Below are 15307 nucleotides of genomic sequence, written 5' to 3'. Positions count from 1 at the left end.
TCTTTATTAAAAGCCAATGATTTTGTCCGAAGAGGCGAAGACCATAAAGCTCATCAGTCATCAGGTAAATTTTAGTCACCACAGATATCAAACACTTCCCTTAGCTCCTGTTTGAGAAAACCCAGAGACTACATTGCAAACTGTGAACCCTTCTTCCCTCATCCTTCATCTTTCTTTCTTTGTTGTGATCTCATCCGCTGCACTTGAGATCCAATCATGGCTTCAAAACTTTATGGTGGAGCTTATCTCACTTGCTTTGTTGATGCTATTTTGGATAAGCTTTCTCCAATACTTGAAGAAGACGACTCATTCCTGGAAAGGAACATCTTGCTTCGAAGGTTGGAGAAAAGTCTGTATGAGGCTGGACCTGTTCTTGACGATGCTGAGCAGAAGCAGTTCACTGACAAGAAAGTGAAGAAGTGGCTTGTTGATCTCCAAGATGCTCTCTATAAGGCTGATGATTTGGTCGATGAGCTCTCCACTAAGGCTGCCATCGCCACCACTCTAAGAGATCCAGGTATCTCTTCTTCCTGTTCTTCTCTTGTTGATTCATATATTGAAGATAGTGGTGACATGGAAAAAATAGTTGGTACACTAGAGTCTGTTGTAGCAAAGAAAAATCATCATCGTCTGAAAGAGTGCACCAAGGTGGACATGTCATCATGGAGAACTCCATCGACATCTCTCGTTGTAAGTTCTGACATATTTGGTCGGGACGAAGACAAGGAGAAGATAATCAAATTGCTGTTAGATGATACTCGTCATGCTGAATCACCTGTGACTGTGATCCCCATTGTGGGTATGGGCGGAATAGGAAAAACTACTTTGGCTCAATTGGTTTACAATGATGACCAAGTGCAGCAAAAGTTTAATGTTAAAGCATGGGTTTGTGTTGGAGAAGATTTTAATGTTCTTCGGTTGACAAAGACTGTAATAGAGGAAGTAACTTCTAAGTCTTGTGAACTGAATGGCTTAAATTCTGTTCAACAACGTTTGAGGAATGAGGTAACAGGGAAAAGGTTTTTGGTTGTTCTGGATGACATGTGGACCAATCATTATGATGATTGGAAAACTTTTCTAGGCCCCTTCCAATTTGGAAGTCAGGGAGGAAAGATTCTTGTAACAACCCGCATTGATGCTGTTGCTTCTATGGTGAAAACAATTCCAGCTCACAATTTGAGTTTGTTGGATGATGAACAATGCTGGTCGGTGTTTGCAAATCATGCATTTTTTCCCACTGAATCCCGAGATCGTTTGGCTTTGGAAAAAGTTGGTAGAAAAATTGTTGATAAGTGCAAAGGACTGCCTTTGGCTGCTCAATCACTTGGGGGCTTGCTAAGAACCAAGGATAACATAGCGGATTGGAAAGATGTTTTGATGAGTGAGATTTGGGAGTTTTCTGAAGATGAGTGTAGGATTCTTCCTGCATTAAGAATCAGCTATCACTACCTCCCCTCATATTTAAAACGTTGCTTTGTTTATTGTTCTCTATATCCAAAGGACTACGAATTTGACAAAGATGAATTAGTGCTATTATGGATGGCAGAAGATCTTTTGCAACAACCAAAGAGTGGAAGCATTTTAGAAGAAGTTGGATATAAATACTTCAATGATTTAGCTGCACGATCATTCTTTCAACCTTCAAAGAATGGTTATAAATATTCATTTGTGATGCACGATCTCATGCATGATCTAGCGACATTTTATGGTGAAAAGTTCTTTGTTAGAATCTCTGAACACGAGAATGTAGTCCAACATGATACGAAAACTCGTCATTTGTCATATGATGTCAACGACAATAATTCAGTCCCGAAGATGTTGGAAGCATGTGAGAGTTCAAGTCATGTGAGGACCCTGTTTCAAATCAAGGCAGATTTATACGGTGAACACAAAGAGGGAATTGATCCTTGTGGCTTACTAGCACAGTTGAAGCGCCTACGTGTTTTGTCATTTACATCATTTAAAATTGATATGTTGCCTGATTCAATTGGTGAATTGATCTACTTGCGTTATTTGAATCTCTCTGCCACACTTGTCGAGACATTGCCCAAGTCCTTGAATAATTTGTACAATTTACAAACATTGAAGTTGGAAAACTGTAGAAAACTTAAAAAGCTTCCTAGCAAGATGCAAAATCTTGTGAATTTGCGTCATCTTGATTTTTCCGGCACTGATTTGGAAGAGATGCCAAAAAAGATGAGCAAATTAAAAGATTTGCAATTTTTAAGTTGCTATATTGCGGGCGAACATGAAGAGAATGGGATTGGAGAATTGGGAGAGCTAGCACATCTTCATGGCTCATTTTGTATTGAGAAACTAGAGAATGTTAAGAATAGTGGTGAAGCATCGAATGCAAGGATGGATGAAAAAATACACCTGAATGATATAGATTTGACCTGGTCATCATTTGAAGAAAGTGAGGTTTGTGATTCCCAAAGTGAAAAAGATGTACTTGACAAATTACGTCCTCACAAAGACTTGAAGAAGCTATCCATCTGGCATTACAGAGGTACGATGTTTCCGGATTGGGTAGGGCAGTCTTCGTACCACAAGATGACTGAGTTGCAGCTAATTGGATGCAGGAATTGTTGGGTGGTTCCTTCACTTGGACAGTTACCCTCTCTGGAGAGGCTGGTCATTGCAGGGTTCGAGAAGGTGAAGAAGATTGGTGGGTCATTCTATAAGGGTGATGGAACTCATCAGCATCAGGAGACACCCTTCCGATCCCTCAAATATCTGAGTATTGAAAAACTGCCTTGCTGGGAGGAATGGGAGTCATATGAATGTGATGATGATGATGATGCACCATTTCCGAAACTTGAGACACTTGAGATATGGGATTGTCCTAAGTTAAAAGGAGATTTGCCCACTTTCCTTCCGTCTTTGAAACGACTCCACATTAGAAGATGCGAGGAGCTTGGTTGTTATCTGCCAAGAGCTCCCATCCTACGCGAATTAACAATATATGGCACACAGGAAGCAAGAATGCGGGACCTACCACTTTCCATGTTGAAGACACTATGGGTTAATGGAGAGCAGCAGGTGGAGTATGTGTTTGAGGCCATGACCCACACCCAACCAACCTCTCTCAGTTATTTAGGAATCTCAGAGTGCTCATCAGCCATATCATTTCCAGTGGATTCTTTGCCCCCTTCATTGAAAGAGCTATCAATCGAGGATTGCAAGAATGTAGAATTCCCAATACAACACCAACAACATCACTCACTAACGAGTCTTAGAATAGACAACAGCTGTGATTCGCTTACATCCTTCGCATTGCCAGCGTTCCCAAATCTCAAGTATCTCAGAATCGCAAGACGTGAAAAGTTGACATCTCTGGAGGTGTCACAGTCCCTCCGAGAATTATGGATTGTAGAGTGCCCTAAGCTGGAGAACATAATAAGGCTGCCTGCCTCTTTAAGGGAACTCAAAATCAGAGAATGTCCGTTGTTGGGTGAAGGCATAGAGAGGAAGGACCCCCACATTTGGCCATCCATTTCCCACATCCCCTGCATTCTTGTTGATCGCAAATGGATTCGCAATGACTCAGCATTTTAAAACAGGTAACTCTTTTGCTATCTCTCTATATCCCAAACCCACTTCATCTTCTCCAACATCATATTCATTCTCTCCTACATAATCTTACTTTTATTTCAATAATTTATCCTACTCTTTTTTTAGGTAAATACAAAACCCAATCCTCTCTTTTAACACTCTTAATCACCACTCTACTCAATGCCTACTTTCCCCAACATTTAGTATCACAAAACTGTTAACTTTTTTTAGGATACAATCTCAATTTTAGAATTCCTCCTCTCCCCATTTAACCGTTCTACCCCTTTTATTATTATTCCTTCTTTCTTTCTTCACATTAAAAATTCATTCTATACTCTTCAAAGTCTCATGTTTCAAATCTGCATTAAACAAACATAGGAAATCTTTGGGCATGCTTAAATAAAAAATAAAGAGAATAATTGAGTTATTCATTTCAATTTTCTTAATGCAGATGATCTTAAAAGTTTTCTATGTACTAATTCTTTGCTGGTTGAGTACATGGACAAGGAACTTCAAGCTGGAGTGGACCACTCTTAGACTGGTATAATCCTGCACTGCATTACTCTTGTGACTATTTTCTTGTACAATATACTTTCTCATGCACCTTTTTATAACCATTGTGAATAAGGGTTTTGCTTTTCCTACATTGAAGTATGTACAAGATAATCATCATGCCCATGGTACGGCCTATTTTACTGTGATCATAATAAAAAAAGCACAAGCATTAAATTTATCTCGTGTCTTTTTTCCAATTTTCCACAAAATTCTTAGATTGTTGCTTTTTTACCTTTTTTTTACCCTACTTGAGAGCATGTTAAAACTTGGTTATTTGGAGCAAATAATGTTGAAAGCAAGGTTCAGCGGCTGATATAGTGATCTCAAAACAGTATTCCTCAACTAAAGGAAGAAATGAATTCTGAGGCATGTCTTTTGAGTAAGTTTTGAATAGTATTATGTGGCTATTACTGTTAGGGGATTTTGGCCATAATGCGAAATATAAACTACATACAACATAGAATGTTTATTAGGAGGTTATAATTTTGTTAATTCAAGGATAAACCCTTGAGAATGATGAAATCTTCTACTTTCAACTTTTGCCTTTGTCATTAATGGTTTTTCTTCTTTTTATTGTTTTCTGTCAGCTACTTTTGCACCACCCCTTGACTCACCCAAATCTAAGGCCTTTATTACATTTCTTGGTGTTGCTCTTGCTTGCTCGTGGCCCTCGTTGGTTTGGTATGCTGTTTACTATCTTAGTATTAAGTTCTGTTGAATTAAGAAATTAATTAACCTTGTAATGACTATGCACTAAGCAAAAATTGTATGAGTTGTTCTAATGTGTTTGTTTTGGCGTAGCAAGAGACGAATCGGAGCAAACTTGGATTAAGCCTAATTAGGAGACCAAAGGAATCTGGGCAAGAATGATGGAGGAACAATGAATCCCAAACAAATCAGATGAGGTGCAGTCTCTGCATCAATTCAAAAGCAGAATTCATGGAAGACATCATCCTCGTACAAAATCAAAAGAAGAAATGGATGATGAAAAACATAATTTTGCAAGGACAAACAGACCAATCAAAATACAACATGATTACCTTCAATGATATGGATACAGTTGGAGCAACCTGTCAAAAATAAGCAGAAAGCTTACAAAATTTTCAAAGAAAAAAAGGAAGGACAAACTTAGTTTTATATTTTTATTTACACTGAACAATTATCTTTTTTTTTTTCTTAAGAGTTTTCATGCCTTCATCGTTTCATTCTATTTTAGGAGAGCTGATATGAGTTATACTGTTTATACGAAAGAGAGAGCTTAGAAAGTGAGAATCAATTTCTGTTATGAAAAAGGCAGAGCTAGGATGTGAGAATATCTGGAAAAAGTCATAGTGCCGTTTGAGAAATTTGTTTTTTTTGTATTGGCTTGAATTGGTATTTGTAACTTGAATTTGTTTATAGTAAAAAATTCTACCATTTGTTGTGAAGACTAGATGTAGATATATATATGATGCGTATTTTGGATATATTTGGTTGTGGATATAATTTGGAGTATGTTGTTGTTGTTGTCTTGGAAATGGAGGTTTATTATTAATACAGGGAGTTAATATTTATGTTGGTAAGGTCCTAGAAACAGAGGAGATTCTGTTCGTTTTTTTCTGAAAATTTGGTCGTTTGGCTTACTGAGGGACTTGTCCCTTGAGCGCCAGTCATGGCTTGGTTCGGGTCATGACAAAGTGGTATCAGAGCCTGGTTTTCCTGTGTAATATGGAGCAAGTGTTCTTTAGTAAGATCACAATTGTGCAAATGGAAGCCGGCCCATTTTCATAAAGTGTGATTTTACTAGAGGCCTATAGGAAGTTGTCCTCAATCTTTTGGTCTCATAATTCTTTCTGTCTGTCCTATTATCTTCGAACTCCATATATATATGTCGTTGGTGATTCAATCGCTCTACTTACTCGATAGGTGGAAGATGCCACCTAAGAAAAGACGTGGTGGAACTGTTGGTGCTCCTGATACTGCTGAATCCAATAGGGCAGTTTCTCCGCCACTTGGAGCGCTTCGACAAAGGCCAAGGAGCCAAAGGATAGCTGATAGGCGCGCAGGAGAGATACCCCGCGAGAGAGTTCAAGAGAACCCCGCAGTAAGAGAGGCTCAACCGGATTTAGCAGTTGAATTGAGGGGAATGAATCAAACTCTTAATGCGGTGTTACAGGTTCTAACAAATCAAAATAGGGGTGAAGCGAGACTTTCTAATGCGCCAAATCCTCAGCCTCATAGGGTTCATCAATTGTTTGGGGATCAAGAGCCGCCAATTGAAAAGTATTTGAAGTTGAATTCGTCCACTTTCAATGGAGATTCATTGGATGAAGATCCACAACAATATCTAGAGGATGCAAAGAAAGCTATTCGAGCTCTCAAGTGCACCAAAGAATGGGCTGTTGAGTTAGTATCCTACAACTTGCGTGGTTCAGCAAGGTATTGGTATGAGTCTCTTCTTGAGAGCAAAGAAGCAGCTGGACTTCCTCCTCCTTCTTGGGAAGAGTTTATTGAAGAGTTTCTTACTCGATTTTATCCAGCTAACAAGCAAGCAGAAGATGCAATTGCCTTTGAAAGATTAAGGCAAGAGAATATGACAGTGACTGAGTATGCTAAGGAGTTTACTAGACTTTCTAAGAGTGCTCCGTACTTGGTGAATTCAGAAGAGATGAAAGTTCGTCGTTTCGTTCGTGGATTGGCAGAACCTATGTTCACTACTCTTATGCCTGAAGTCGGACGCATGTCTTTTAAGGATGTCCTAAACTCTGCCTATGGAATTGAAGCTGGAATAGCGGAGAGAAATGCTTTTAAGGATGTTGGTAAGAAGCCCAAGATGAAGGGACAATTTTCTGGTGGATCTAGTTTAGGAGGATTTCAGTCTCATCATGTTCAAACTAACCAGCAAGGTTATTCGGGGTATCGAGCTCGTCCTCAAGCATCTTTTGGTGGGGTTGCTTCTTCTGGATCTGCTCCCATGAGTGTTTCGAATCCCAGACCTTTTGTTAAGAGCACCTCTCAATCTAGTGCACAGGGTTCAAATCAGACAAGGCCAGCTCAGCCCTATTGTCTTCAGTGTGGGAGTTACCATTCCGGTATATGTTTCAAGGCTACTGGTGCATATTTTGGTTGTGGTCAATCTGGTCATCTTAGGAGGGATTGTCCAAATCCTAGAGGAGGCTTTGCTCCAGGTATTGCACATCCTACAACACCAATGCCATCATCTTCAGCTATGTCCATTGGAAATTCTTCTGGTCCTAGTGGCAGAGGAGCAGGTGGCAGGGGTCAGACTTATAACAGAGGAGGGAGCCAAAGAGGAAGAGGTCAGGCACGTGTGTATGCTTTAACACGTCAAGATGCTCAAGCTTCTAATGCTGTGGTGGCAGGTACTTTACAAGTTTGTTCTTTAGATGCTCGAGTGTTATTTGATACGGGTTCTCATTATTCATATGTATCTCCACATCTTGCATCTCGTTTCGATAAACAACCTGAACTGTTATCCCACCCATTTCATGTTGGCACTCCACTTGGAGTCTCCACGGTAGTTCGAGTCGTGTTTCGGTCTTGTGTTGTTAGAATTAATACCGTTGAAACCTTAGCTGATTTGATCTTTTTAGAACCAATGGAAGATATTGATGTCATCTTAGGCATGGATTGGTTAGCAGCTTGTCATGCTGATGTGGGCTGTTACTCCAAAACTGTGAAGTTTGACATACCGGGTATCTCACCTTTTGTTTTTAAGGGTGATGACTGTCCCACTTTAGCTAGTATCATCTCATCTATGAGTGTTATGAAATTGATGGATAAGGGAAACCAAGGATTTCTGGCAGTTGTTAGAGATGTTAATGCCGAAGTGCCTAGTCTTGATCAGGTTCCTATTGTTAGAGAATTCCCTGACGTGTTCCCTGATGAGCTACCGGGGATGCCGCCTGACCGTGAAGTTGAGTTTTCTATAGAATTGGCTCCGGGAGTCCAACCTGTGTCCATTCCTCCCTATCGTATGGCTCCAACTGAGTTACGAGAATTAAAAGTTCAATTGGAAGATATGCTAGAGAAAGGATTCATTCGTCCTAGCACTTCTCCGTGGGGAGCTCCTGTTCTATTCGTAAAGAAGAAGGATGGAACGATGCGACTATGTGTGGATTATCGTCAGCTCAATAAGATAACTGTTCGCAACAAGTATCCATTGCCAAGGATTGATGATTTGTTTGATCAACTTCAAGGAGCTACCTGTTTCTCAAAAATCGACCTGCGTTCAGGGTACCATCAATTGAAGATAAAAGAGGAAGACATTCCAAAAACTGCTTTTCGTACTCGCTATGGGCACTATGAGTTCTTAGTAATGTCCTTTGGTCTGACGAATGCGCCTGCAGCTTTCATGGACTTAATGAATCGAGTCTTCAAACATTTCTTAGATCGCTTTGTTATCGTCTTCATCGATGATATCTTGGTGTATTCAAAAAGTGCTACGGAGCATGAGTATCATTTGAGGATTGTGTTACAAACCTTAAGAGATCACAAGCTCTATGCTAAGTTTTCTAAATGTGAGTTTTGGCTTGATCAAGTGACATTCTTGGGGCATGTGGTATCAAAAGATAGAATCATGGTGGATCCAAAGAAGGTTGAAGCCGTTCAGAAGTGGCCAAGGCCTACTACACTGACAGAAATTCGTAACTTTCTAGGGTTAGCCGGCTACTATCGGCGATTCATCAAGGACTTCTCGAGAATTTCTGCACCATTAACCAAGTTAACTCAGAAGAATGTAAAGTTTCAATGGTCAGAAGCTTGTGAGGAAAGTTTCCAGACACTTAAGGCTTGTCTAACCTCAGCACCAGTTCTTGTTTTACCTTCTGGGTCTGGGGGATTCTCAGTCTTTTGCGATGCATCTCGGATAGGACTTGGTTGTGTATTAATGCAGCATGGCCGCGTTATTGCCTATGCCTCGCGACAACTCAAGAAGCATGAGCAGAATTATCCAACTCATGACCTGGAGATGGCAGCGGTCGTCTTTGCTTTAAAGATTTGGAGACATTACCTTTATGGTGAGACCTGTGAGATCTATACGGATCACAAGAGTTTGAAGTATATATTCCAACAAAAGGATTTAAATTTAAGGCAACGGAGAAGGATGGAGTTGCTAAAAGATTATGATTGTACCATTTTGTATCATCCTGGAAAGGCAAATGTTGTAGCAGATGCCCTCAGTAGGAAATCTATGGGTAGCTTGGCCCATATCACTCTTGGAAGGAGACCAATTGTTGAAGAAGTCCATCAATTGGAGGCCAGTGGAATTCAATTTGATCTTGGAGAATCAGGAGTTTTCTTAGCACATGTTCGAACCCAATCTTCCCTGATAGAACAGATCAAGGTTGCACAAAGTGATGATCCGAAACTAAGAAAGCTTATGGAAGATAGATAGAATGACGAAGTCAGCTCACTTTCTTCCGGTGAAAACAACTTTCAGTGCAGCTCGGTATGCTCAACTTTATGTTGATGAGATAGTTAAGCTACATGGAATTCCAGTGTCCATTATTTCAGATCGCGGGCCCCAGTTCACCTCTCATTTTTGGAAATTTTTTCAAAAAGCGTTAGGAACTCGTCTAGATCTTAGCACAGCTTTTCACCCTCAAACCGATGGGCAATCAGAGAGGACAATCCAGATATTGGAAGACATGTTAAGGTGTTGTGTTCTAGATTTTGGTGGGAATTGGGACAGCTATCTACCTTTGATCGAGTTCTCTTATAATAATAGTTATCAAGCCAGCATTCAAATGGCACCATTTGAGGCTCTTTATGGGAGAAGATGCAGGTCACCTATTGGGTGGTTTGAGGTTGGTGAGGTTAAGCTTTTGGGGCCAAATTTGGTACAAGATGCAGTTGAGAAGGTTCGCATAATAATAGAACGTTTATTAGCAGCTCAGAGTAGACAGAAGGCATAACTTAGAGTTTTCAGTGGGTGATCAGGTATTTCTGAGAGTGTCGCCTATGAAGGGAGTGATGATGTTTGGGAAAAGAGGCAAGCTTAGTCCTCGATACATTGGTCCATTTGAGATATTGGACAGAATAGGTGCAGTTACTTACCGCTTGGCATTGCCGCCTGAGTTGTCTATGATTCATCCAGTCTTTCATGTATCAATGTTGCGCAAATACCTTCCCGACCCATCTCATGTGCTTGCACCACAAGCCATAGAGTTAAACGAAGATTTATCATTTGAAGAGAAACCGGTGGCTATAATAGATCGCCAAGTAAAGAAACTACGTTCTAAAGAGATAGCATCTGTGAAAGTTGTTTGGAAGAATCATCCGGTAGAAGAAGCAACTTGGGAAGTGAAGGACGCTATGCACGACAAATATCCGTATTTGTTTGAGTCTAAAGGTAGCTGTCACACTTATCACCATATATGAATTCGAAATTCGGGGACCGAATTTATTAAGGAGGAGAGAATGTAGTAACCGAAAAAAAAAAAAAAAAAAAAAAAAAAAAGGGGAGGGGAGTGGCACGTGAAAAGCACGTGACCCACTTTAACTCCCCTTATTTCCGTCAGGAAGGCTCTCGAGGCCCTTCCCCTCCCTTTCTCAATCTCATCTCTTTTCTTCCTCATCTCTTTTATCTTCCCTTCTCATTCAACTCTTCTATCTTCTCATTTCTTCTTGCAATTACACACTATTATCAAACTCATCTTCATCATCTTACCTTCCTTTCTTTTTCTACTCTATTTCTATTTATTCAAAATTTCATTTTCTCAAAACCCCAAACCATGGAATGTCAACTTAATGAGTGAAAGAAGCATTCAACTTTGAGTTCCAATTATTATTGAGGCTTCAAGGTAACTCTTTGACTCAATAATTAGCCATATCCACAATTTTTGTCATCTCTATATTTATGGGTATGTATAAATCCGAATTAGGGTTATTAGGATTAGAAAATTTGGGGCTTTTGGTCAAGATGAGTAAGATTATGTTAATTGACAATGTTAGTAGCTCACAAATATCATTATTGTCATATTTCTAGAGTTGTAGAATTATTGGACATCATTTGGTAGCTCGTTGGCGCGCTCAGAGTTGTTTCTGGTTCTTTGGAATCAAGTTGTGAGTGGATATTATATCTATAATTGTTTTTAAATATATTATTATCAATATCTATGTTGAATCATTAATTTTGGAGTTTGAAAATATTTTATTATTGTGATTTCTGAATTTTTTGAAAATAAATATTGATTTGTGAAACTTACAATTATATAAAAATACACACGAGATGATATTTATATATTTTGTAAAGTATAAATGTTTTCTTATTTGACCTTATGTAAATTTTAATTAAATTTTAGTATGCAATCCTATATATATTGATTTGCTATGGAATTTAGTAGTATGTTATAAGCACTAGAGATTTTTATAAGTGATTTGGTTTGGATTGGTTTGGGAGACTCTGACTAGAAAACCGTAGTTAACGGCGGTTATGACGTTAACCTAGATGCATCTGGCTCAGACCTCAGCTAGCAGGGGCGTTGCTAGCCTAACGTGTAGGCCACACGTTGGATCTGTTATACCGTACGGGCACACTAGAGGAAAGGGCTACCCTTAGAGGTGGAGCCGCCCTAGGTGTGTAATATTTGATTTGATTTGACTTCTGGAATGAGAACTCCCATTTCAGTTCATCCGCTTAACTATTTATCTAATGTTTGTATAATTAATTAATATGAATTTCTCATCTCTGAAAAGAAATATAATTTTCAAGGTAAACTCTGGATTGTCTCGTGTGGGTTATAGATGTAATGTTTGCTCACTGAGTTGCAAAACTCACCCTATTATATTCCCATATTTTTCAGATACAGGAGTCATTTCAGGTTCCATTCCACCAGCCCCTCAGTAGATCTTAGTCATTTTGGTGAGCCCTTCTTCTTTCCCAGGGCTAAGTAATTATGTAATGGAACATTTGCTCAAAATTTAGATTATGTCAATGCTCCATATGTCACAGGCAGGATCCTCGTGTGGGTTATGTTATTTTGAATCTTGAACTGTTTAGGTAGTGATTTTGATTTGGTTATGTAAGACTTATAGTTTTAACTATATACTCTAATTATCAACTTGATATATATAGATGATGCGTATTTTGGATATATTTGGTTGTGGATATAATTTGGAGTATGTTGTTGTTGTTGTCTTGGAAATGGAGGTTTATTATTAATACAGGGAGTTAATATTTATGTTGGTAAGGTCCTAGAAACAGAGGAGATTCTGTTCGTTTTTTTCTGAAAATTTGGTCGTTTGGCTTACTGAGGGACTTGTCCCTTGAGCGCCAGTCATGGCTTGGTTCGGGTCATGACAAATTCTTTGCTGGTTGAGTACATGGACAAGGAGCTATGTATATACTTGAACTTTGTTGTCTCAGGCAGGAACTTCAAGCTGGAGTGGACCGCTCTTAGAGTGGTATAATCCTGCACTGCATTACTCTTGTGACTGTTTTCTTGTACAATATACTTTCTCATGCACCTTTTTATAACCATTGTGAATAAGGGTTTTGCTTTTCCTACATTGAAGTATGTACAAGATAATCATCATGCCCATGGTACGGCCTATTTTACTGTGATCATAATAAAAAAAGCACAAGCATTAAATTTATCTCGTGTCTTTTTTCCAATTTTCCACAAAATTCTTAGATTGTTGCTTTTTTACCCTTTTTTTTTTACCCTACTTGAGAGCATGGTAAAACTTGGTTATTTGGAGCAAATAATGTTGAAAGCAAGGTTGAGTGGCTGGTATGGTGATCTCAAAACAGTATTCCTCTAAAGGAAGAAATGAATTCTGAGGCATGTCTTTTGAGTAAGTTTTGAATAGTATTATGTGGCTATTACTGTTAGGGGATTTTGGCCATAATGCTATATATAAACTACATACAACATAGAATGTTTATTAGGAGGTTATAATTTTGTTAATTCAAGGATAAACCCTTGAGAATGATGAAATCTTCTACTTTCAACTTTTGCCTTTGTCATTAATGGTTTTTCTTCTTTTTATTGTTTTCTGTCAGCTACTTTTGCACCACCCCTTGACTCACCCAAATCTAAGGCCTTTATTACATTTCTTGGTGTTGCTCTTGCTTGCTTGCTCGCTCGTGGCCCTCGTTGCTTTGATATGCTGTTTACTATCTTAGCATTAACTTCTGTTGAATTAAGAAATTAATTAACCTTGTAATGACTATGCACTAAGCAAAAATTGTATGAGTTGTTCTAATGTGTTTGTTTTGGCGTAGCAAGAGACGAATCGGAGCAAACTTGGATTAAGCCTAATTAGGAGACCAAAGAAATCTGGGCAAGAATGATGGAGGAACAATGAATCCCAAACAAATCACACAATTTTTGTCATCTCTATATTTATGGGTATGTATAAATCCGAATTAGGGTTATTAGGATTAGAAAATTTGGGGCTTTTGGTCAAGATGAGTAAGATTATGTTAATTGACAATGTTAGTAGCTCACAAATATCATTATTGTCATATTTCTAGAGTTGTAGAATTATTGGACATCATTTGGTAGCTCGTTGGCGCGCTCAGAGTTGTTTCTGGTTCTTTGGAATCAAGTTGTGAGTGGATATTATATCTATAATTGTTTTTAAATATATTATTATCAATATCTATGTTGAATCATTAATTTTGGAGTTTGAAAATATTTTATTATTGTGATTTCTGAATTTTTTGAAAATAAATATTGATTTGTGAAACTTACAATTATATAAAAATACACACGAGATGATATTTATATATTTTGTAAAGTATAAATGTTTTCTTATTTGACCTTATGTAAATTTTAATTAAATTTTAGTATGCAATCCTATATATATTGATTTGCTATGGAATTTAGTAGTATGTTATAAGCACTAGAGATTTTTATAAGTGATTTGGTTTATGATGAAATCTTCTACTTTCAACTTTTGCCTTTGTCATTAATGGTTTTTCTTCTTTTTATTGTTTTCTGTCAGCTACTTTTGCACCACCCCTTGACTCACCCAAATCTAAGGCCTTTATTACATTTCTTGGTGTTGCTCTTGCTTGCTTGCTCGCTCGTGGCCCTCGTTGCTTTGATATGCTGTTTACTATCTTAGCATTAACTTCTGTTGAATTAAGAAATTAATTAACCTTGTAATGACTATGCACTAAGCAAAAATTGTATGAGTTGTTCTAATGTGTTTGTTTTGGCGTAGCAAGAAACGAATAGGAGCAAACTTGGATTAAGCTTAACTAGGAGACCAAAGGAATCTGGGCAAGAATGATGGAGGAACAATGAATCCCAAACAAATCAGATGAGGTGCAGTCTCTGCATCAATTCAAAAGCAGAATTCATGGAAGACATCATCCTCGTACAAAATCAAAAGAAGAAATGGATGATGAAAAACATAATTTTGCAAGGACAAATAGACCAATCAAAATGCAACATGATTACCTTCAATGATATGGATACAGTTGGAGCAACCTGTCAAAAATAGGCAGAAAGCTTACAAAATTTTCAAAGAAAAAAAGGAAGGACAAACTTAGTTTTATATTTTTATTTACACTGAACAATTATCTTTTTTTTTTTCTTAAGAGTTTTCATGCCTTCATCGTTTCGTTCTATTTTAGGAGAGCTGATATGGGTTATTCTGTTTATACGAAAGAGAGAGCTTAAAAAGTGAGAATCAATTTCTGTTATGAAAAAGGCAAGAGAGCTAGGATGTCAGAATATCTAGAAAAAGCTATAGTGCCGTTTGAGAAATTTGTTTTTTTTGTATTGGCTTGAATTGGTATTTGTAACTTGAATTTGTTTATAGTAAAAAATTCTACCATTTGTTGTGAAGACTAGATGTAGATCTCACTTTGGGATTGATCGTGTTGTTCATCTTCTCTATTATAATTTTCATTCACAATATTGTTATAACTGTCATCTACATATATTTTCTGCAAATCATGCGATCATTTTATAAAATCACCTTTTAATCATTCAAATCTGCATCACTCTTCCATTTTCTATGTCTTACAATATAGTGCTGCAGGTTGGTGTTTAAGAATTAGTGTTATTAATTTATTGACGTAAAATTATAATTATAATTCATTCTCATTCAGTAAATGGACAATTCAATTCGGTTTTCTCTTTTTTGTGCTTTCAATTCCTTCAACTCTGCTTTCTTTCTCCATTTTCTAATTTTTTTTTCTTACTCTCAATCTTTTACTATAATTTTGGCACCTCAT

The 15307-nt window shown here is 37.9% G+C and overlaps 3 protein-coding genes and 1 long non-coding RNA gene across 8 annotated transcripts in view; all 4 read left to right on the top strand.

The window, feature by feature from the left end:
* Positions 1–15307, top strand: part of LOC107626171 (putative disease resistance RPP13-like protein 1) — a 48772-nt gene continuing 33465 nt past the window's right edge. Inside the window, exon 1 of the transcript XR_002358123.1 lies at positions 1–3563. The gene's annotated coding sequence lies outside the window, so the exon portion shown is untranslated. The remainder of the gene's footprint in view (positions 3564–15307) is intronic.
* LOC107626177 lies at positions 4060–5409 on the top strand. Of its 2 annotated transcripts, XR_001617495.2 has the most exons (3): positions 4060–4489; positions 4698–4791; positions 4912–5409. It is a non-coding gene; the product is annotated as an uncharacterized LOC107626177 (long non-coding RNA). The 2 variants fall into 2 exon arrangements; XR_002358125.1 differs by having other exon boundaries at positions 4060–4791.
* On the top strand, positions 5546–14915 carry LOC107626176. 4 transcript variants are annotated; one of them, XR_002358124.1, is made up of 3 exons: positions 5546–7472; positions 11099–11175; positions 11916–13003. XR_002358124.1 is itself a non-coding variant. In XM_016328995.2 (3 exons), the coding sequence occupies exons 1-2, from the start codon at positions 5978–5980 to the stop codon at positions 11957–11959; spliced, it is 1539 nt and encodes a 512-aa protein (XP_016184481.1). In that variant the 5' UTR covers positions 5546–5977; the 3' UTR covers positions 11960–11974; positions 14291–14915. The 4 variants fall into 4 exon arrangements, 3 of the variants coding, with proteins under 3 accessions (XP_016184481.1, XP_016184478.1, XP_016184477.1); XM_016328995.2 differs by lacking the exon at positions 11099–11175 and adding an exon at positions 14291–14915 and having other exon boundaries at positions 11916–11974; XM_016328992.2 differs by lacking the exon at positions 11099–11175 and adding an exon at positions 14287–14915 and having other exon boundaries at positions 11916–11974.
* On the top strand, positions 9898–10580 carry LOC110269084. The gene has a single exon (XM_021116504.1). The coding sequence runs from the start codon at positions 10072–10074 to the stop codon at positions 10489–10491; it is 420 nt and encodes a 139-aa protein (XP_020972163.1). The 5' UTR covers positions 9898–10071; the 3' UTR covers positions 10492–10580.

The sequence above is a fragment of the Arachis ipaensis genome, chromosome B02 (assembly GCF_000816755.2).
Source record: "Arachis ipaensis cultivar K30076 chromosome B02, Araip1.1, whole genome shotgun sequence".
Taxonomy (NCBI): domain Eukaryota; kingdom Viridiplantae; phylum Streptophyta; class Magnoliopsida; order Fabales; family Fabaceae; genus Arachis; species Arachis ipaensis.
This window is presented reverse-complemented; position numbering and strand designations above follow the sequence as displayed.

Excerpts from the sequence above, each read along its gene's own strand:
- LOC110269084 (XM_021116504.1), top strand. The coding sequence starts at position 10,072 with ATGAAGGGAGTGATGATGTTTGGGAAAAGAGGCAAGCTTAGTCCTCGA.
- LOC107626176 (XM_016328995.2), top strand. The coding sequence starts at position 5,978 with ATGTCGTTGGTGATTCAATCGCTCTACTTACTCGATAGGTGGAAGATG. Across the intron at positions 7,473-11,915 it reads TTCTAATGCTGTGGTGGCAG|ATACAGGAGTCATTTCAGGT; the intron begins GTACTTTACAAG and ends CATATTTTTCAG.